This window comes from Diabrotica virgifera, chromosome 3, assembly GCF_917563875.1.
Source record: "Diabrotica virgifera virgifera chromosome 3, PGI_DIABVI_V3a".
Classification (NCBI taxonomy): Eukaryota; Metazoa; Arthropoda; class Insecta; order Coleoptera; family Chrysomelidae; genus Diabrotica; species Diabrotica virgifera.
Window position 1 is genome coordinate 271,850,212 of NC_065445.1, and position 23,188 is coordinate 271,873,399.

The 23,188-nt window shown below is 32.3% G+C and overlaps 1 protein-coding gene across 1 annotated transcript in view; it reads left to right on the forward strand.

Annotated features, from left to right (window-relative positions):
- LOC114325570 (sodium-dependent nutrient amino acid transporter 1) overlaps positions 1-18,303 on the forward strand; it is a 103,572-nt gene extending 85,269 nt beyond the window's left edge. Inside the window, exons 6-12 of the mRNA XM_028273661.2 lie at positions 705-808; positions 2,154-2,346; positions 5,779-5,952; positions 6,777-6,876; positions 10,152-10,334; positions 15,810-15,904; positions 17,994-18,303. Coding sequence (XP_028129462.2) covers positions 705-808; positions 2,154-2,346; positions 5,779-5,952; positions 6,777-6,876; positions 10,152-10,334; positions 15,810-15,904; positions 17,994-18,149 — 1,005 coding nt within the window. The 3' untranslated portion in view covers positions 18,150-18,303. The remainder of the gene's footprint in view (positions 1-704; positions 809-2,153; positions 2,347-5,778; positions 5,953-6,776; positions 6,877-10,151; positions 10,335-15,809; positions 15,905-17,993) is intronic.
- The last annotated feature ends 4,885 nt before the right edge of the window (positions 18,304-23,188 follow it).

Consider the following 23,188-nt stretch of genomic DNA (forward strand, 5'->3'; position numbering starts at 1 on the left):
ATGGCACCCATTGAAAGACATCTATTTTTGTCAAACACCTTTAACTTTGAGAGCGATTTAAAAGCATTGTATTGTAAGATTTCCGAAAAGGAGATGTAAAAGTATACCTGCTAATCTGTTGCCATTTATGTCATGTCATAAAAGGGTGGTTACCGGGTGTTCCTTTCCTTTTCTCTCAGAAAAAAGATTATATGAAATTGTCAATACAACAATAATTTCAAAGTAATTTTTACAACAAATAAGAGGAGTTTGGTAGGGTAAGTACGACGGCGCGTCAGAATGCCAAATACGTAATTTTAGACAAATGTGTAGGTCTTCTGGGGGTCCCTTCAACCTGGGGGCCCGGTGCTACAGCACCTCTAGCCCCCCCTAAATCCACCACTGAGACCACTACGCACTCTTTGGGGTTTTCAGACTGGATAAAATGATATATTTGCTTACCTTCGTTATTTCTTTTCTTAAAAATTTACATGTATTTCAATCACATTTATATTGAATCTCTAATCAAATTCAAGTAATAATTTTCTAAGTTGAATAGTATGTAACTATTGCGTTCAGGATTCTGTTTCACCTCTTAACATTAACCAATTTTGTATTAAATGTTGAATGAGACAATCTGATAAAAAGACACAAATTTTACTAACATTAGTAAAATATATTAAAACATTTTTTTTCTTGTAACTAAATTGGAATGTACTTTTTAGGTTTGGTATGCAGCAGTCACTCAATGCTTCTTTTCCCTTGGAGTTGGGTTTGGTTCAATTATTACTCTTTCTTCGTACAACAAATTTGACCATAACATTAACAGGTACAAGTGATGTTTTAAAAATCAAACAATATTATTTATGATAAACCGTTTTATTACCCTACGATTCCGACATCGACCGAAGGCGGCAGAAGGCAACTGCAGATGGCAATTGCAGACGCTAGTTGCAGTTGTCACCGTGACAGACGTCACTACTTTGCACCATTAATTTGTATAAGACTGATTTTGCTATCTAACTGCAATTGCTGTTCGGCAGAACATCAGTTGCTAATATTAAGTAACAAAAAAAAGGCACTTCAGAAAAACAAGAAGGAATAATAGTTGTGAACGGTGAAGTCATCAATAATTTGCGATATGTGGATGACACAGTACTCCTAGCTTCTACTTAAGAAGATATGCAAATATTACTTGACAGTGTCGTTGAGAGCTATAAGGAAGCAGGACTGGATCTGAACATACGGAAAACTAAAATACTCGTAATAAATAAACAACAGAAAATAAAACCATCTATATCTACATATTATATGTAAATAGTACCAACAGCAAGTTGATCAAATTGTTTACCTTGGATCAGTTAAATTGTAACGCAGAGAGTCACGGTGAAATTATATCCAGAATAGAGCAGCACACTAGAGCCGCTTTTAGAAGGGCGTCCAAGGTATTATGTAACAGAGACCTAAAATTAACATTCAGTGTTCTCGGTCTTACTTTATGGTGTCGAGTCTTATACTTACAATAAAACACTGAAAAACGTTTGTTTTCTATACTTCCACAAAATTTATTACAACTATGTTATTACTACAGCTGTTTCGGCAAAGTGCCTTTCTCAAGTGAAATATTTTACAATGTGTTTGCCTTTTTAAGTCTTTAACTGAAGAGGTTGAGGAGTGGGGAGTCTTATACTGTTTATAAAATTGATCTAAATTGCCTTGATGCTTTAGAAATGTGTCTTCTATAGAAGAATTTTAAAAGTTTCTTGAGTTGAAAAGATTCGAAATTCCACAATACTAGAACGTCTCAGCAAGACTACTGAGATTATAAAAAGCATCAAGGAGAGAAAGCTAGAATATTTCAGACATGTAATGAGAGGTCCCAAATATAGGTTTCGACAAAATATTATGCAAGGGAAAATAGCAGGCAAATGCAGTCCTTCTAGGATGAAGAGGAACTTCATAGTTGAAGAACTTGCGAGATTGGTACATCGAAATATATAAATCTATTGGTATATAAAAATAATAATTTGTTTAATTTTAGATTTTGAGAACGATTTCCAAAATGGAAATCAAAACTTCAAAATAAACGTATTTTGAATTAAATTTGTGGTTAATTCCAATTAAAGATGTTATATTAACATAAGACTAATTAAACTATTTTTCAAAATTTTCAGGGATGCTCTCGTGGTTACAACGTTGGATACATTTACATCCCTTTTGTCTGGATTTACCATTTTCGGTATTCTGGGAAACCTAGCACATGAAATGAATGTACCACCCAGTGAAGTCATTTCAGCTGGTGGAGGTACTGGACTGGCGTTTATATCATATCCAGATGCTCTTTCTAAATTTACCTTTGTCCCTTGGGTGAGTTTTATTAGAATATTCTACAAATTATACCTCATTCGATAAGTCCCGTGAAACAGTGCATGGTCTGGCTGAAAGAGGATTTTTTTCTTCTTTATTTGTAGTAATTTTTTATGGGTATTTCTCGTTTAATATAAACGATAAAAAATAAAAATGTATACCATTTTTATTCAGTTGCAATGCGAAGGCAAAATAATCCTATTTTTCACTTAGAATACGGAGCGCAGTCCAGCACTCTGAACCGACGATTTTCGACTCTTATTGGAGTCTCATCGAAAAGACGTAGGCCTGCTGCTCCATACTCGAAGTGACCAACCATGAAAGCTTATCCCCACATTGCAACTGACGTGTATGGATTAGGTGACTAGCGTCATTTGGCAATTGAAAGATAAAGTTTTTCAATCCTAATAGCAACATTAATAATATTGAAAAACATTAAAAATATTATTAAAATATTTTTAAATTGAAAACTTATTGGTCCATTTCCCTGGTGACACCGCCAAGGCTTCTACAATATGCAAGCCAGATGGATGCTGCAGTAAAGACAAAAGGGAAGGAATTCTAAACTATGCAATTCACAACCCCCGTTGGAACTTTACCAAGCTGCTATTAGGATTGCTTGCTATTAGGATTGAAAACTTTATCTTTCAATTGCCAGATGACGCTAGTCATCTAATCCATACACGTCAGTTGCAATGTGGGGATAAGCTTTCATGGTTGGTCACTTCGAGTATGGAGCAGCAGGCCTACGTCTCTCCGAAGACGACTCCAATAAGAGTCGAAAATTGTTGGTTCAGAGTGCTGGACTGCGCTCCGTATTCTAAGGGAAAAATAGGATTATTTTGCCTTCGCATTGCAACTGAATAAAAATGGTATACATTTTTATTTTTATTAGTATTACTCCTAAAGAGTAACTAGGTCTATTTTCCGTTGGAACTTTACCAAGCTGCAGACGGGGGTTGTGAATTGCATAGTGTAGAATTCCTTCTAGTCCAGAAAGCCACTGCGCATCCGCTAGGAAAAATATTCTAATTCGCATTTTTTGCATAATCTTACTCAAAAAGGACTCCTCTTAACAAATTTGCATGTTGCCAGGACCAAAAGGTGGTCAAAAATTTTTTAAACGTTTTTTTTTTGTTTTTTTCCTAAAATTATTTTTTTTGCATGGAAAAAGGTTTTTTTAGGGTTTTTGGATCATTCCAAACAGAAAAGGTCTTTAGTGACTTTTCTCTAAAAATGATAGTTTTTGACATATAAGCGATTAAAAATTGAAAAATTGCGAAATCGGCCATTTTTAACCCTCAAAAATTATGTGAAAAACTGAAAATTTGAATGTTGCCAAGATAGGTAGATATTCTTTAAACATCGATTGATAAAATCCCGAAGAGTTTTTTGCAATACAATATTCAAAACTCCTTTGTTTTTTAATTGCTAATCAAGCGTGCGCGACACTATTTTCCACCGACAGTATGGTGCAAATGAAAGGAATAAATTCAATATTTCGTAAACCGGCGACTTTAAGGAAAAATACCGAAACTGGTCGATTTTTATTTTTAAGTTATGATATTGTGGCATATATGGTATACTAGTGACGTCATCCGTCTGGACGTGATGACGCAATCGATGATTTTTTTAAATAAGAATAGGGGTCGTGTGGTAGCTAATTTGAAAGGTTCTTCAATTCTCTATTCAGTAATGTAAACATTTACATAATTATTTGTACAGGGTGTCCTTCTACTTCTTTCTTTGTCAAATAATTTAATTTAATAAATTTTTTTGGACACCCTGTATAAATAATTATGTAAATGTTTTTATTACTGAATAGAGAATTACAGAACCTTTCAAATGAGCTAGCACACGACCCCTATTCTTATTTAAAAAAATCATCTATTACGTCATCACGTCCAGATGGATGACGTCACTACTATACTATATATGCCACAATATCATAATTTAAAAATAAAAATCGACCTATTTCGGGATTTTTCCTTAAAGTCGCCGGTTTACGAAATAACGAATTTATTCCTTTCATTTGCACCATACTGTCGGTGGAAAATAGTGTCGCGCACGCTTGATTAGCAAATAAATAACAAAGGAGTTTTGAATACTGTATTGCAAAAAACTCTTCGGGATTTCATCAATCAATGTTTAAAGAATATCTACTTACCTTGTAAACATTCAAATTTTCAGTTTTTCACATAGTTTTTGAGGGTTAAAATGGCCGATTTCGCAATTTTTCAATTTTTAATCGCTTATATGTCAAAAACTATCATTTTCAGAGAAAAGTCACTAAAGACCTTTTCTGTTTGGAATGATCCAAAAAACCTAAAAAAACTGTTTTCCATGCAAAAAGAATAATTTTAGGAAAAAAACAAAAAAAAAAACGTTTAAAAAATTTTTGACCACCTATTGGTCTTGGCAACATGCAAATTTGTTAAAAGGAGTCCTTTTTGAGTAAGATTGTGCAAAAAATCCGAATTAGAATATTTTTCCTAGCGGATGCGCAGTGGCTTTCTGGACTATTCCCTTTTGTCTTGGACCAATAAGTTTTCAATTTAAAAATCTTTTAGTAGGTAATATTTTTAATGTTTTTCAATATTATTTATGTTGCTATTAGGATTGAAAACTTTATCTTTTTGATAAAAAATTACCTTGAATATCTCAAAAAGAGAAAGATATAAGTTTACCGCTATTTTTTGCATTTTTGGTCACCTTTGAGGACGTTCATCTGCTACTGTCTACTATATTGTGGTCAACAATCTAGTTCAGAACGTAAGACCACACTTTTAGATGTAAGATGTACGAGATAAGCTTCAGATAGATGAACTGCATACTGAAGAGCCATGTGGGGTAATGTAATCAATGTGGGATTAGCACAGTACAGTTAGCCATAACTGTCAACAGAAAGATGTAGTTTCTCTTCTTTTATGTAATCTGGTTTTAAAGTCCAACTAATAAAAACAGGTACAAAACGAATGCAAGAATTAAAAAAAAAAGTTATATTCTGTTCTTTGGAAGGGCTATACGAAAAATAAAAGATTGGAAACACAGTATGGCGAGATAAAATAGCAAAGTCTCGTTCGTTCGATGGTTCTGTACAGAATATATATTTGCACTGACTGCAATAGTTGATAGAAACACAAAAAGCCAAAAGCTATTGAAGTTATATACTTTCGTATATTTTTGAAAACGGTTAAGATGCAGGTAAAACAACCTAAAAACTCTATAGAACATACGAAGAAAACTTAGGAAGTACTTAAAAATATGAAATTATATTTTAAACACTTTTCCTGTTACCAAATAAAAGCACTATGCTGAGAGTATTATTCTCACATCATTAATGTGTTTATATTAATGTGACACTCGTATTAATGCGTGATGTGGCATCAGTTGTATTCTCTTTACTCTCTGTATTTTTTATATTATTTTCAGTTGTTTTCCATTACGTTCTTCTTCATGTTATTTGTTCTTGGAGTAGGAAGTTTAGTGGCTACTCACGCAACTCTAAATACTGCCATTAAAGATGCATTTAATATAGCAGACTGGAAAATAGCTGCCTTCACATCCATGGTTCTCTTCTTGGTTGGAATGATTTATATAACGCCAGTAAGTAACAGCTATATTATATGTTTAATGATTAATAATTTGATACTGTTGCATTTAAACTATTTGTCACAGTTGCACTTAGTTGCACTAGTTGCCACAGTACTGTAGACTTTTGTGAGTCAAACAAAAAATACAAACGTGATAACGAACATTTGACACGGGCTTTAACAGGAAAAGTAAAAACTGTAGTTTGTATAGGTACCTACTGCAATAAACATTCTGGTAGTTTCAATTTTGTTCGTGCTATAAAGTTTTTGTTTGGTGCATTGAAAATTTTGTTTTTTATCATGGAGCGACCTCATTTAACTTTGGATGAGATGACTAGGACTGTAGGCCTTCTTCAAGGTGACATACGGGAAACTAATGTAGCTGAGAACATGGGAGTCTCCGAAAGGGCGTTTTTGTGACACTGCGAACGTCATCCGGGACGTGAGCAAGCTTCAAAAGTGCAGTTCAAAATCAATTTTTAGTGTTAACCGCTAGAAGACCACCAACCATTATAGCACTTGAATTTTTATTGGCGACTTGCAGCGAGCAAACCAAATAATATGCCGTGATACTGTAAGAAATCGTCTCCGTAAACCAATCTCCACAGTCGAAGATCATTGGGATTTCTACTTATCTCCTGAGGCAATCTCAGAGGATTAGAGAGGTGTCAAGAATATCAAAATTGGGATGCAAATGATTGGGCTACAGTTTTATTTACAATAAATATATATTTAATAATTGTACTGAATGGTGTAGAAATTACAAAAGCACAATAATTGGCAATAAATAAATAAATAATAATCATAATAAATACATTCTTGTTTTTCTTATTTTAGGGTGGGCAGTATATTTTGGATTTGGTGGACCACTTTGGAGGAACCTTTGTAATATTTGTGTGTGCCATTTTGGAAGTATTCGCCATTACTTTTCTGTATGGTATGTATAATTAAATTTATCTATTTCTACTATACTACACTATACTATACCATAAACTACAGTAGCGGTTTCCAAAAGATGTTCCGCAGAAATGTAAATTAGTTCAGAAAGTGAAGTAAAAGACAGACGTACTCTCAATCATTTATTGTAACTTCCGACGACCGGTTTCGCTGTCTAAAATATGCAGAGCATCTTCAGGTCAACGGTTACAAGTCACTAAATGATTCGGACACAAGGAGCTACTACCTCAGTATTCATCAACATGATGTTTCTGCTTAAGTTATGCCAACGGGATATGGTGCAATAGACGGAGAATGTTGCAAAATCCCATAAACTTGTTTACCTTTGCAACATTCTCCGTCTATTTGCAACATTTTGCAACATTCTCCGTCTATTCCACCATATCCCGTTAGCATAACTTAAGCAGAAACATCATGTTAATGAATACTGAGATAGGTAGTAGCTCCTTGTATCCGAATCATTTAGTGACTTGTAACCGTTGACCTGAAGATGCTCTGCATACTTTAGAGAGCGAAACCGGTCGTCGGAAGTTACAATAAATGTCCATAAGGAAAAATTTCCTGTAACTGGCTGTATACCATTAATTACAAAAATTGAAGAAAATCTTCTGTGTAAAAGGTATATTTAGGTAGGTTTTAAATAAATGTAACTTTTACACAGAAGATTTTCTTCAATTTTTACAATAAATGATTGATAGTACGTCTGTCTTTTACTTTATTTAAAATGAACTCTCACATGCAACCCATTCAACATTAGTTCAGAAAGCTTCAAAAGTGTTGTTAGGAGCCCCAGCTTTATGAGATTCGGGATCTCTTTAATGCCAACTATTATAAAGAGTTAGACTTATGAGACAAGTTATGCTTCACATATTGGGAGCATCCAAAAGACTTAGGGCCCAAATTCTTCTTTTTCTAGCCACTAGAAGATGCTCTTTGATGGTCAGTATGCTGACCGGCCATTATAGATTCTGGCAGTACTTTTGTGCATAGCACTAGCCTATTAGAGGAGGTAGATCCTGGATTGGGCCTTTATGCAGCCAAATATTATGAGCCAAGTGAGGAAGTTACCCCTAATGAGACTTGTGGCTATCTGTGAGGCCATACGGTTACAAAACATAAGATGTTCGGAATGACAGAAGGAGCTGAGGTTTGTAGCCCTAGTAGAAATGGGAGTCCGAAGTAGCTTGTGCTCAGAAACGCCCATATGATAGAAGCGATACAATGGACTCGCCTTAGGAGGACTAAGTATTTAAAGGGCTCACAAGTGAGGCCTGTCCCAATGCACCATATCCATAACCATTACCAGGAGTTGGAAAGAAGAGTTGGGATTCCGTTAAAATAAATTTAATCTTTTAGAGTTCCATATCTGAAAAAAACTGGAAATAGTTTTGCTATAGTATACTATACAGTGAGCACGTAAAGGTTGGAATAAATTCATTTTCTCGAGAATGGACGATTTTGGAAAAAAATCCCGAAATAGGTCGATTTTTATTTTTAAATTACGACGTTGTGGCATATATCATACTAGTGACGTCACCCATCTGGGCGTGATGGCGTCATCAATGATTTTTTTAAATAGGAATAGGAGTCGTGTGATAGCTCATTTGAAAGGTAATTTAATTCTATATTCAGTAATATAAACATTTACATAGTTATTTATACAGGGTGTCCAAAAAAACATGTTTGTAATTAAATTTATTGACACAAAAAGAAGAATGAATGTAATTTATTTAGTCCAAAATACATTTTACTGCTCTCAGTAAACAGAAAAAAATGTTTATTTGAAAATTATTCATTGCTTTTCGCTTAAATTAAATGTTCAAACTATCAAGAGGAAGGTCGGTGACGGCTTTAATATTGAATTTAAGCAAAAAACAATATTTATTTGTCAAATAAACATTATTTCCTGTTTTCTGATAGCAGTAAAATGTATTTTGAGTTAAATAAATTACACACACATTCTTCTTTTTATGTCAATAAATTTATTCCAAAATTTTTTTTGGACACTCTGTATAAATAAATATGTTAATGTTTATATTACTGAATAGAGAATTGAATTACCTTTCAAATGAGCTATTACACGACCCCTATTCTCATTTAAAAAAATTGTAGATGACGTCATCACGCCCAGATGGGTGACGTCACTAGTATGACACATATGCCAAAAGGTCGCAATTTAAAAAAAAAGAATGTGTGTGTACTTTGTACGCACGTAAGAAGTTATACTTCTATTATATGATTTAAACGAAATTAATATACTTTTTATTTATATTTTGTTTAAATATTAAACTAATTTATACTTACTACTTCTCAAACATTTTTATTAGAACAGTGCCAAAAATTAAAATAATAAAAGAATAAAACACACACAAACACATTAAACAAGCCACAAATGATGTCTGAACATTAATTGTCGAAATTTTTTTTAACTAAATACGTATTTTCTGAAAATACAATTATATAATAAATATACTTACAATCATAAAATGTATTAAAAAAAAACAAAAAAGAAAGTTTCTATTGGGACTCGAACCAGCGCTGATAAGAGCGGTTGGTATTGGAATTCATTCGCCTTCTCCGCTTAGCCACGGACACTATGTGTCATTATTTACGAAGATCGACTAACTAAACGGATTAAACTTGTGATATTTTGATATTTTGAAAATTGATCAAATTATTTTAATTTTGAATTGAAATGATTTAGAATTGAAAAAATACAACAAAACATAGAGTAAAAAAAACAATATATTAGGTGAATATTGATAGAAATTTTGATGGTAATCAAATTATATAAATAAAAGTATTACATACTATGTATTTTGGCAGATCAAATAGGTAGGTTTATACCCATGATACATTAACAATTATTACGTACCTGTTGCTTTTAAAAACTATTTAAAAGTCACTACAATATTATAAACTTTTTTGTTTCTGTCCTCACAACAATAAAACTAATATATTATACATTTGTTTACCTTTACCTTTACCTCCAAACCACAGCTGCCATATCGGATAATTTTTGACATGTCATTTGAACATCCAACCAGAACAAAGTTATAATGCGCATGCGCCGGGCTGATAGGTTTTAACATATAAAAAAATCACCCTCTATCGCCGGTAAAGAAGTATAACTTCAAAAATTGACCTGTTTCGGGATTTTTTTCCAAAATGGTCCATTCTCGAGAAAATGAATTTATTATAACCTTTACGTGCTCACTGTATAATATTAAAAACTTATAAAACATTATTTTTTAGGAGTAGAAAACTTCTGCATCGATTTGGAATTTATGACGAAGAAAAAAGTAGGGGTATATTGGAGGATTTCTTGGGGAGTAGTAATGCCCTTGTTACTGATTGTTATCTTCATTTATTTCGTATCCACATTGAAACCGCTGGTTTATGGAATATACAGTTTATATTACCCTACTGAATTGACAAGTAAGTACTCAATGAATAGACAAATCGAGGGTTGAGAACAGGGGGGTTTGTCCTCCTCCCCTCAGCGCTTATAAAAAATATGCTAAATTTACGAAAAATGTGTTCTGTGTTATGATTTTCTATTTAAAAATAAATACATATTCGTTTTATTTTGAAATTTATATCTTAATTTCACCAATTGCGCTAACAATTTTTGAAAAATTTAAAATTTTTGTAAAATGTTTATCTTATAATTCCATAAGGTTCCAAGTACAAGGCTTATAGGGCAATAAGTACACTGCAGACGTCAGTAAATATGTTACAAAATTGCACATTAGAATCTTACCTATGACATTATCTAACGTGAGGCGTTATTACAATTTTCCACACTGTACCTAGCATTAAATAATTTTAAGATTTATAGTCCTTTAAATAACGAAGTTATGATAGTTTAAAATTAAAAATTTGTCTCCTGAAAAATTTATGAAATGGCGCTTGGAACCTTATTGTTTGTTCTCAACCCTCGAAATATTTTCATTTAATTTTAAATTTATTGAACAATTATTAAAACAAAGAAGAAGAAAAGTTGTGACTGCATAGCTCCATTGATAACGCCTGAGAATCCGAAATAGCTAACTGGAGATGGTGGTCCAATTCTAAAACAAATAAAAACTAAAACTGCCTTTAATTTAACTGTAGTAAACTTTGTACCTGAGACTTTTCGTCTTTTTCGTTTTACGAGAGAGATGTCGCTGATTTGCATCTCAAAAGTGGAATTATTGCATTCGCGGTAGTTTCCCTTAAATAAGGCAGTCTGTTGGTGTTTGATTCAGAGTTGTGATTGCATAGCTCCATTGATAACGCCTGAAAATAGCTATCTGGAGATGGTGGTCCAACTCTGAATCAAATAAAAACAAAAAACTGCCTTTCATTTACATTTTACTGGAAGTTACCAGCAGCTTTTTAATAACTAAACCGAGTTAAGAGAGAAACTGGCAATAAAACGATAGGAAACGATGCATATGGAGGAAACTGTTTATCAAATATGGAAAAATGTTAAGAACATATATTATGTCCTGAGATAATAACCAATATCGCAAAAAATAGTTGCGATGAAAGAAAAAACAAAAAACGCTGGACGGAAGGGCCGCCCGAGAACTTTATCGTACCGATCTATTAGCGTTATCGTACTAGATACTGGCATTCTATAAAAATAACAAAGTTACTCGTTATTTTGATATTTTAGAAACACCTTGTATACTTGAAAATATTTTATGGTTCTACGCATCATTAATTCCCGCATTTGAGAAAATGTTCGGGGACACACTATAGATTATTGCATAAATCAATAGAATATTAGTCATACTTTCATTTCAAATTAGTCCATTTTTCTGAGAAATTAATAGTTTTGGGAGTAGCCCAAAGCCCAATCTCCTAATTCAAAGTCTATCCTATATACTATGGCGCCTTTATCATGGTGGCGGTTCTCACCACTTCTCGGGGATAGAACATTTTTATTTTCGAATTGCATGGAGCAAAGGGAAGAATTTTAAGAAAATTTAAAAATGCGCTCTATAATTTGATCTTATTTTTTTCACCCATCCAACTTTTTGAAAGTAGAAATAACACTATATTAAGAGGTATTGCAAAAGAAAAACAATGCATTTAAATTCTGGTGAATGAGGGGTTAAATGTATGTACTTCTCATTTTTCCTTAAAGTACATTAGTCATATATTTTTTGCACCATATCTCGCTTAGTTTGAATGTAACCGACATTTAACGGTGCTCGTTTTAAAGGCCTTTTCAAACACTACAAAAGCATGAGCACTTTGAGCATTTACCAAAAAACAAACTCTTTTTACCTACCATATCTCTTTTTGTATTACAAATAGAAAATTTACGAAGGAACGAATCTCTTTGTTATTTATAATTAAAAAAAAAATTTATAAGTGTTTTTAGTTTGATGCATAGTTTTTAAGGTATTCACAAAAAACCGTCCGAAAACGTGTCATTTTTAAATGAAAATGGCCAATTTTCAACTACGCATAACTCAAAAAGTATTGAGTTCTCAAAAAAAGTATAGATCAGCTTTTGCTTAAAAATAGGTTCTCTAGCCACTTCCATGCTTATTTTGACCAATAAATTTTCCACCCTCTTGAAGGGGTGGGAATTGCCCCAAGATAAAAGTGCCATAGTATATAGGGTAGATTTTGTTTCTTGAGCTATTCCCTACTTACTGTGAAAATATCAAGTACATCGATGTAGTAGGATGGAATTCGGAGCCAAATACCTTCATTGACTGCCCTATAATAATGCTCTGCTATGATCGCGTGAGAGGGGACACACACAAGATTCTAGCAAAATTTCAATTTTCTGTAACTTTTCGAGTTTTTGAGCTACAGCAACGAATTTTATGTCATTGGAAAGATAATTTTACATTCTTTCAAAATATGTAAAAATATACGGGGCGTATGTAAAAAATTAAGATTTTTTTTTCATTTCCGGTTAAACCGGAAGCCATATTGTGGGTAAAATTTATTGTGCTCTTCTTCTTCAGGTGCCGTCCTCGTTCCGAAGTTTGGCTATCATCAAGGCTATGCGTATTTTTGATACCGTAGATCTAAATAATTGGCAGCTGCTGCACTTGTACCAATCTCTTAAATTCTTTAACCATGAATGTTTTCTTCTGCCAATGGATCTTTTACCTATTATTTTTCCCTGAATAATTAATTGTAGTAGCTGGTACTTTTGTCCCCTCATTATATGTCCCAAGTATTGCAGTTTGCGCTTTTTAATAGTAAGCGCAAGTTCTTTTTCTTTCTGCATCCTTCGCAACACTTCCATGTTTGTCACTCTCTCTGTCCACGATATTCTCAGTATCCTGCGGTACATCCACATCTCGAATGCTTCTATTTTCCTTGTATCGATCTTTTTCAGTGTCCAAGCTTCCATTCCATAGAAAAGAACTGACAGCACGTAACATCTCATGAGGCGAATTTTAAGATTTAAACTTAGCTCTCTTCCGCATAAAACTGTTTTCATTTTGGTAAAAGTAGCTCTAGCTTTTTCTATTCTGATCTTGATTTCTTCAGAGTTGTCGTTGTTTTCATTAATAACAGTTCCCAGGTAATTATATTTTCTAACACGCTCAATTCTTTGATCATGTACGGTTATGTCAGAAAAATTTTGTGGAGATTTCGACACCATCATTATTTTTGTTTTTTTGATGTTAAGTGATAAACCGAACTTTTCGCTGCACTCTACTATTCTGTTTATCAGTGTTTGGAGATCTTCCGGGGTGTCTGCTATTAATACTGTGTCATCAGCGTATCTCAAATTGTTTATTAAAGTGCCATTTATTTTAACCCCTATATCTTGGTCAGCAAGGGCTCTGTTTATAATATCTTCTGAATATAAGTTAAACAAGGTTGGTGAAAGTATGCATCCCTGCCTTACGCCTTTTTTGATCTCGAGTTCCTCGGTTGTTTCCCGTTCTACTCTAATATTCGCCTTCTGGTTATAGTAAATATTGAAGATAATTTTGACGTCCCTTTTATCCAAGTTTTTCTCTACCAACAGTCTCATCAGGTGTTCGTGGCGAACTTTATCGAACGCCTTGTTGTAGTCAATAAAGCACATATATATATCCTGGTTAACATCCAGGCATCTTTGGCACATGATATTAAGTGCAAATAGTGCTTCCCTTGTTCCAAGCCCGTTTCGAAACCCGAACTGAGTATCACTGATGTCAGCGTCTAGTTTTTTGTGAATTCTTGTATGTATCACTTTAAGAAATACTTTTAGTGTGTGTCCCATTAAGCTTATTGTGCGATGGTCGGTGCACAGTTTTGCGTTTGTTTTCTTTGGAATAGTTACAAAAGTTGACAGAAGCCATTCCTTAGGTATTTCTCCTGTTTTATAAATGCAGTTAAAGAGGTCAACCAAAACATTTACTGTTTCATCTTCCACAAGCTTAAGAAGTTCCGATGGAAGTCCATCTGGACCCGGTGATTTGCCATTTTTCATTGTTTTTATAGCATATAGTATTTCTTCTTTAGAGATTTTTGGTCCTTCCTCACCTTGTATGTTACCAATATCATGATCCTCTCTTTCATCGGCAAAGAGTTCTTCTATATAATTCTTCCAGGTTGTAAGCTTTTCTTGTATGTCAGTTATTATTTGTCCATTTGCGTTGTATAGTTTGCGTTGCGTTGTATTGTTTTATTGTGCTAATAGATAACAAAGTACTATATATGTCTGCCAAATTTCAAATTTTAGTTTCTGTTACAGAGGTAGTTACGGGCACTCGAATATTTTTTTATAAAAAATTCATAACTCCCCTCCTATGAGGAGTTAAGAAATCTGACCAATGTTATTCAATTTACCGATAGGGTATCCAAAATATGTTAGAAAATAAACAAATTCCTTGGAGTCATTTTTGAGAAAATTTAGTTCAAATTTATGTCAAATTTTGACCCCTTAAATATAGGCAACCCATAACTTTTTCTGAAAAACGATAATATTCTTGTTATAGCCCCATCTTTAGTCTATATAAATGTTTTTTCAAATTAAATTTATCTTACACAAGTTTTTAGATTGGTAGGGAAATGTATCGGGTGGGCGGTCGGCCATGCTGGCCGCCATTTTGGATTTGAAAATGTCAAATTCCGTATTTCTATTTACCTATCGATGAGCTAACTTTAAGTTAAATTTCATTCGTTTCGGTCAAAATTTGCAAAAATGGGTCCAAATAACCCCCCTATTTCGGCCCCCCTTTGAGAGGTTTTTTCAAAAGCTTAGTTTCTCGACAAAATTCTCTTAAACTTACTCATACCGAATTTCATCGAAATCGGTCCAGTAGTTTTTGCTGGGCGGTGGCGACATACGTACGTACATATGTACATACTTCCGACATGTTTTTTTTTTATTTGCTTTTTAGGGGGGACTCAAAACGTCGAAAAAAAGTGAATTCTGAAAAAAAATTTTTTGCACGATCCTATAACTTTATCTATTATACTCATACTGCGTATGTAGTACGATAAAGTAAAATGATAACCCGATATACAATAAAGCTGATAAGTAAAGGAAGAAAATTAAAGAATACATTTTACAGAAGAAATGCAAAGAAAAATTAGATACTCCATCATTATAAAAACAGTAAACAAACAAAAAATATCAGGACAATGATGGAAATAATACTTGGAAGAAATATAAGTACGATATAATATAGACTAAGAACATAAAAGATTAAATTATATTACACACAATCGACACAAGAACAGCTGATGGAATTTGAAAAGAATTAATCCAAGACATGCTGAAATAACTACAACATATCAAAGCTGCTAGGATTAATACTCGTAACCAAAATATTTGGTTTCTCTTTCAGCAACACTTGTTGAAATAATCACGAACTGTTTTCAAATTTTAAATTGTACCAACAATAAATGTCTTAAAAAACAAATTTAGTTTAACATTTTTATTCTTTTTTTTAGTATTGGGTTGGAGCATTATTGGTATAGTCATAGTTCAACTGTTTGTATGGTTACTTTATTTCCTGGGTAAAAATGGACACTGCTCCATTACAAAAGTAAGTAAAAGTTCCTTTCACAGTAATATAAAAGGCAAAGATTTTCGGTTTCTTCTTCATTCTGGAGTACAGACCTTTGATTTGCTATCTGTTCTTGCATCAAAATTGTCTCTGTCTTTTTAAGGGCGTCCTGCACTTATGTTTCTTTTGGATTTGTAAACTATTATTTATTTAATAAATTTTAATTCATTCTGTTTACGTATTTCATTATTCTAAGTATTGTTCTGAAGCCGTTTCTTTGTGGCATCTTATGCAATTTACTATTTTATTGGGAAATTTGCCACAATTTAAGTTAAAAATGAAATTGATTGACGTTTCGACTTTTCGGAAGTCGTTCTTCTGAATAATCCCATTTTGCTTGCTTAGATTCTAGAGTTGTTATATTTTTACGTCTGCTTTTACATTTTTACAGGGTGTCTGCGTAACTTGGAACCATATGGAAAACTTTTTTAATATCAATTTTACGAAAAAAAGTCATTCTTTATAAAGTGCTCTGCATAGTCTAAAACCTAAGATGCAATCATCAGATATCAAATTTTGTCAACAGTATACGAGGTATGTCAAAAAATATGAATTTCGCTCAAGAGCAAACTACCTTTATATTTCAAAATATCAAAAAATTTTATTATAAAAAGTTATTTGTAATTAAAAACCATATTCAAATATGCAACCACAGCCTTCTACTTTAAAAAAAAATTTCTGAAATTTTCCTAAATTACCGATTCCGAACATCATTTTTATTTATTCGACATGTAATAACTCTTTTATTAATAATTTTAAGAAAAAAAGTTATTCTTCATAAAAATCTGTGCATGGCCTAAACCTCAAGATGCCATCAGTTATTCACGTTTGTTAATTTTATACGAGGTGTGTCAAATAATATGAATTTAGAAAGAATTCTTTCTAAATTCTTTCTAAATTCATCTTATTTGACATACCTCGTATAAAATTAACAAACTTGGGTAACTGTTGGTTGCATCTTGAGGTTTAGACCATGCACAGATTTTTATGATGAATAACTTTTTTTCCTAAAATTATTAATAAAAGAGTTATTTATTACAAGTCTAATAAATAAAAATGATCGGAATCTGTAATTTAGGATAATTTCAGAAATTTTTTTTTCAAGTAGAAGGCTGTTATTGCATATTTGAATATGGTTTTTAATTACAAATGACTTTTCATAATAAAATTGTTTGATATTTTGAAATATAAAGGTAGTTTGCTCTTGAGCGAAATTCATATGTTTGGACACATCTCGTATATTATTGATAAAATTTTATATCTGATGATTGCATCTTAGGTTTTAGACTATGCAGAGCACTTTATAAAGAATGACTTTTTTTCGTAAAATTGATATTAAAAAAGTTTCCCATATGGTTCCAAGTTACGCAGACACCCTGTATAACAGAGTAGGTATGTTCATTGTCTCATAAAGTTTTTTATTAAAACGTTTTAGACAAGCAAAAATCTACTTCCTCCCTGATGATGTTAACAGGTTTTAATGCATCTCAGGGTAAAAACAACCCGTTCTAGAACTTTGTATGGTCGATTCGACAGGGTATGTAAGATACTTTCTTAAGATCACTCCATAATGGTTCCTTATTCTTTGCAAATGCATACTAGGATTTACGGATTGTTTTTATACTACATATTTTTTCTACTAAGAGATCCTAAATCATCAAGAATGGTGATTGATACTAAGAGTTTTGGAAAATTCACATTATCAAAATATTAAGGACCTTGTTTAGAACTAGTTTTTATCTAGTATTTAAGTTCATTTGGTGCCTTGAAATTACTTGTTCTTCTTGTAGTGCCTAGCCGTTTCGGATGTTGGCGACCATCATGGCAATCTATACTTTACACGCTGCTGATCTGAAAATATTTGTGGTTGTTGTGTTGATTTGTATTGTGACTTTTTCAGTTCTGTGATTTTTCAGCCAGGAAATCCTTCACCTTCCTGGTTCTCATTTTGTGACCGAGGCATTCGATTTTGTCTATTTTTATTGTGGTTAGCAGCTCTTGAAATTACAATCAAAAATAATAATTTCCAAATATACGTAAATGAATCAAATAAACATGTTTTTTGCAGATGTTCAGAGACACATTCTCAACTGAGACGTGGGGTCCAGAAGATCCAAAAGCAAAAGAAGACTGGAAGAAATTTAGGGAAAACCGAATCAGCGAAAGGGGACTTTATTCGTATCCGTGGCTCAAACGAAAAATGAAAATTTTAACAGGAAGATAAAGCAACTTAGATTTAGGTGTAACAATTCTGTGATATATTAACCACTTAAAGTATTTTTTATTTTTGTGATTGTGAATAATTATGCTAATAAAAATGATAGTGCCTAATAAATTAAATTGGTAGAAATAAAAAAAATTGTTGATACACATTTTAATCATTGTTTTATTTTCTTAAAACACAAATTTGCTCTCCAGCTCTTTTCTACCTTTACTTATTCATTAGTTTTAAATTATATAAAAATACGGTAGGTACAATAGAATGGAAAAGATTCGCGGTCAAAGGCAATTTAATTGGTCAAGGAGTAAGACAGGGCTGTATGCTCTCGCACCGACTTTTTTCAATGTATACTCTGAATAAATTTTTCCTGAAACCATCATTAACCTAGAGATGAAAATCCGAATTAACCGATAATACAGACGACACTGTGCTACTAGTCGTGTGAGAAATACGAGCATAAAATACGAAGTTTAAGCCTGGCCATGGACACAAGCCACTGAAAAGAAGATTAAAGCCTTCTTAATGTTGATATATTATAGGAGGATATTGATGCTATCTTATGCAGACTATATCACTAAAATCCTGGAGTAAATTGGAAAAGAACTATAAGTACTTAAATTAATAAAACAACGTAAGATTGAGTATTTAGGACACGTAGTGCCTAATTAAGAAAGATATGGAAATGTTCAACTCTTCATGTAGAGCAGAGTAATTGGAATAAGACGACGTTGTATCTCGTGGTAAAAAATCTCAGACCTTTGGCATGACCTATGCTGAACTGTTTTAAAGAGCAGTCAAAAAAACCTGACAGCCTTGATGATTGCCAAAATTCGGTCTGGATTAGGCACTAAAGAAGAAAAAGAAGAATGGAAATACAAGTAGGCGCACTAACACTCAACGGAAGAGGTACGTAATATCAATAAAAATGTTAATTCAGACAACAAAGGCAATACTTAAAATTTGTCCAATTCTTGGTTTTATTGGTACAACAAAACGATGTTCATCAATTCATTATTTTCGTTCGTTGAGCCAATGTATTACGTTTATTGAATGGATGAACATTCATTATGTATACCATAATATCACTTTATTGATATTACGAACTCTGTTCACTGAGTCAACGAACACTATTTATTGAAACAACGACGTCGTTAATTGACCGACGAAAACTATTCGTTGTGTCAATAACAGTGTTATTTCTCCTAACGTATTTCGTGTATTTCTACAATTATTTCCGTTTATTGTTACAATTAATTCCGTTCATTCCCACAATAAATACGGTTTTTCTTACAAGCAATTCTATTCATTCTTACAATCAGTTTCGTTCATTTCTACTATGAAAGTATTTTATATTAATAATTACTTAATGCAATAGCCCAATGTTTGATATTAATTGATTAATAATAATTTTTAAATCCCCCTTTTTTGTCCTTAACCTAAAGGACTTTACACTGTAAGATTTTTCATATGATTTCACTTATACAGTGTACTGGAATAAGTGTTACACTCCCCCCACCCCCTTATTAACTTATTTATTTTTAGCACATAAGCAAAACGCTCGGACAGGTCGATTTTTAAAATAATCAAAGTATATTATAACATCAATGTTTCGAACTTTACACGATCTCTCTTCAGGTGACAGGCGCGGCGTAACTTTGATTTTTTTTAATGGGAAAGTACGTCATGTGACAGCTTATTTAAAAGCGTTTGAAATAGTGATTCTAAAAATGTATAACACTTTAATCCTTTTTGAGAGCGCAGGTGCAGAATTTCGATCGAATTCTTTTTAAACGCATTCATTTTTTTTGGAATTCTGAGAAAACTAATAAGTATTTTTGAAAAATTGAAACGCAGAATAAAATATTACATTATTACCGAGGGCAGAAAGTCCCTTAGAATAAACGAAAAGTTTCTGTTGAATGGTATGCCTATTTGAAATTAAAAATCATACTAAATTTTCTCTTTTTCACCCCTGTGACTTATTAAAATAATCATTATAGAGGTTCTCAGGGACTTCACACCCTCGATAATACTGTAATATTTTATTTTGCATTTAAATTTTCAAAAATAATAATTAGTTTTCTCAGGATTCGAAAAAAATTAATACATTTAAAAAGAATTCGACCGAAATTTCACGATAATAGACACACAAAAACTTCCTTCCACTACGGACTACACTTGAAAACGAAATGCAATTATTATTCGGCACTTCGGTAACACAGAGAAGCTAGGGGTATCACGATAAGGAAAAGCCGTTAACTTTCAAATGGTCAAGCAAAACATTTATTGTCTCAACAACTACGATTATTGTCACAATGACGCATTGATTGTGGGTATTAAATGCACTAGTAGATTGATTAATGCATTCGTTGTCATCACAATCAATTTACATATATTCAATAATCATATATTACTCTATATTAACAACATTTGTACATTGTTTTAATGAAATCTGTACGTTGTCACGATAAACCAAGATAATTGCTTGTCATCTACGAAATCAAGAACGTGAGTTGCTACCGAAAATAACAGTATTTATTAAATATACGAAACTAAGTTATTGGCTGAATAAATTGAGTGTTATTGATTAATGTACTCTAGTTATTCTCACAATTATTATTCAATCATTGTGACAATAGCCAAATACATTCGTCAATGTCTAAAAGTTAGTTGAAACAACAAATTAAATTGTTGTGACAACGAAATACTAATCAGTAATCACTGTTAATCAATATTACGAACTAAATTTTTTTGAGTGAACCTAGTTAGTGCAGACTAGTAACTAGATAATTAACTAATTAGACAGACGACATAATTTGTTTAGTAGACAGCTATAAAAAAGTGAAGAGACTGGAATAAAAGAGTGAAGAGAATAGAAAATACGAGGAAGGAGAACTAGAAGAACAAATAAAAGCGAAGAGAAAGAATTAAAGATAGTAGAAACATTTGACTACGTTGGAACTAATTAACGAAAAATAGGCTCTTGAAAATATACAACAAATTTTAATACTGGAATAGATCATACAGTCCTGGGATAAAGTATATGAAAAACTATTACAGGGATAGCCAGATCTAGTGGAGTGATTGTCCTTGTCCCTGATCAAAGCAAAAACAGTATAAAGTTATAAAATCATAATGGATCTGCTATTAGTGTAAGATACGATATAAGGTCGAATTGCACCGATCTTTTTAATGGATAAAAATGATTGGATATGTAATTTAGCATGTTAACAATTACAGAAAACGAGGGGTTCTAATGTTGTTCTAACTATAATTAATTAATAATTAAAAAATTATAAATTAAAAAAAAAAATTAATTTTTCGACCTGGGCAGATATTATTTCAAATTTTTTGGATCATTCTAAACAAAAAAAGTCTTTTGTAATTTTTCTCCAAAGTTGATCGTTTTTGAGTTCTAAACAAAAAAGAACTAAAAAAAGAACGAAAGATGACGATTTTCAAGGCTTAAAAACATAAATAAAAAATATCCTTTTTGAAATTACGTAGTACCTAAAGTCAAGTGAAAATCTTATTCTACCAGTTCTTGAGTAAGTATTTTGGACTTATTTCATTCTGAAACATTGTTATTTAGTTGTTAATGCCCGTCTCCCCATAAGACCTTCCTCATTAACAATTAAAAAAATATGTTTTAGAATAAAACATAGCTAATATTCTAGTCGGGACCTGATAGAAAAAGGTTTAAACTTGAATTTATGTACTTAATGATTACAAAAATGATATTTTTTACTTGCGTTTTTGAGCCTTGAAAATCGTCATCTTTCGTTATTTTTCAGTTTTAAATTGTTTATAACGCAAAAACGATCAACTTTAGAGAAAAATTACAAAAGACCTTTTTAGTTTAGAATAATCCAAAAAATCTAAAATAATAACTGCCCGGGTCGAAATAGTATATTAACTATGGAGAACGGTAAGGGTTTTATACCGATCGAAGACAATTATTGTCTGAGATCGGTTACCCTTAACGTCCGACATGCATATAACGTTTTTTGCACGATTGATACAATTATAAATGATAAAATTAAACATTTTCGTCATATTGACTAGTTTCATTCATTTTATCAAGATAGATACTTTGGTTGTTAGGTAGTAACTAGGGTGCATAACAACAATGGAGAATTGAGTTTTTATTTAGTTGTCAATAATTTTAAGTACAATTTTGATTATTATAAATTAAAATATGAGCGAAAGTGAATTTGAACAAATTGAACGGGCTTGGGAAGAAGGGTGTTCCGCAATTATTCCCGAAAAATCCAAAATCCGTTATCAAAATACCTACCAAAGTTTTAAAAAATGGTGCGAAGGCAAGAATTTAAGAATCAAAGAAAAGACTATTGGCATATTTCGTTCAAAGACATATGCAGTTGAAAGCTCCTGGAAGCCTCTGGGCAGAATATTCAATAATTAAATCCACCGTTTTTCTTTATGATGGCATTGATATTTCCAAGTTTTCAACTTTGATCGCGTATTTGAAGCGAAAAAATGTTGGCTATAGGCCTAAGAAAGCGAGCATTTTTACACGGGAGCAATTTGAAAAATTTCTGATGGAAGCACCGGATGAAGAATATCTAGTTCACAAGGTAATATAAGCTATGTAGAAGATTCTCTTCAAAATAAAATAGATTTTGCCGAAGAAATATTGTGCATTACTAGTAATACTACTAATGTATGCGATTCTGCAGGAGTTTCTGTTAGAAGTGAAACCACAGCCCAAACAAGTGGGATTTCATTAAATAATTTAACAAATTGTACCATAAGTTTCAATATTAATAAATAATTCGTTAGTTTTCTTTATTCTTTCAAAAAATAAATTAAAATTAAGAGATTTTTTAACTCGACGGTAAGTGAATTACTTACCGTCGAGTTGGAGTACTTACCGTCGAGTTCGATTACTTACCGTCGAGTTGCTAGTAAATGTCACCTACTGACGTAAAATCTGTCACGGTAAACGGTCAAAAATGATCAATCGTGCAAAAAGCTTTTTTTTTATTTATAAAAAAACATTTTTTAATTATTAATGGCAG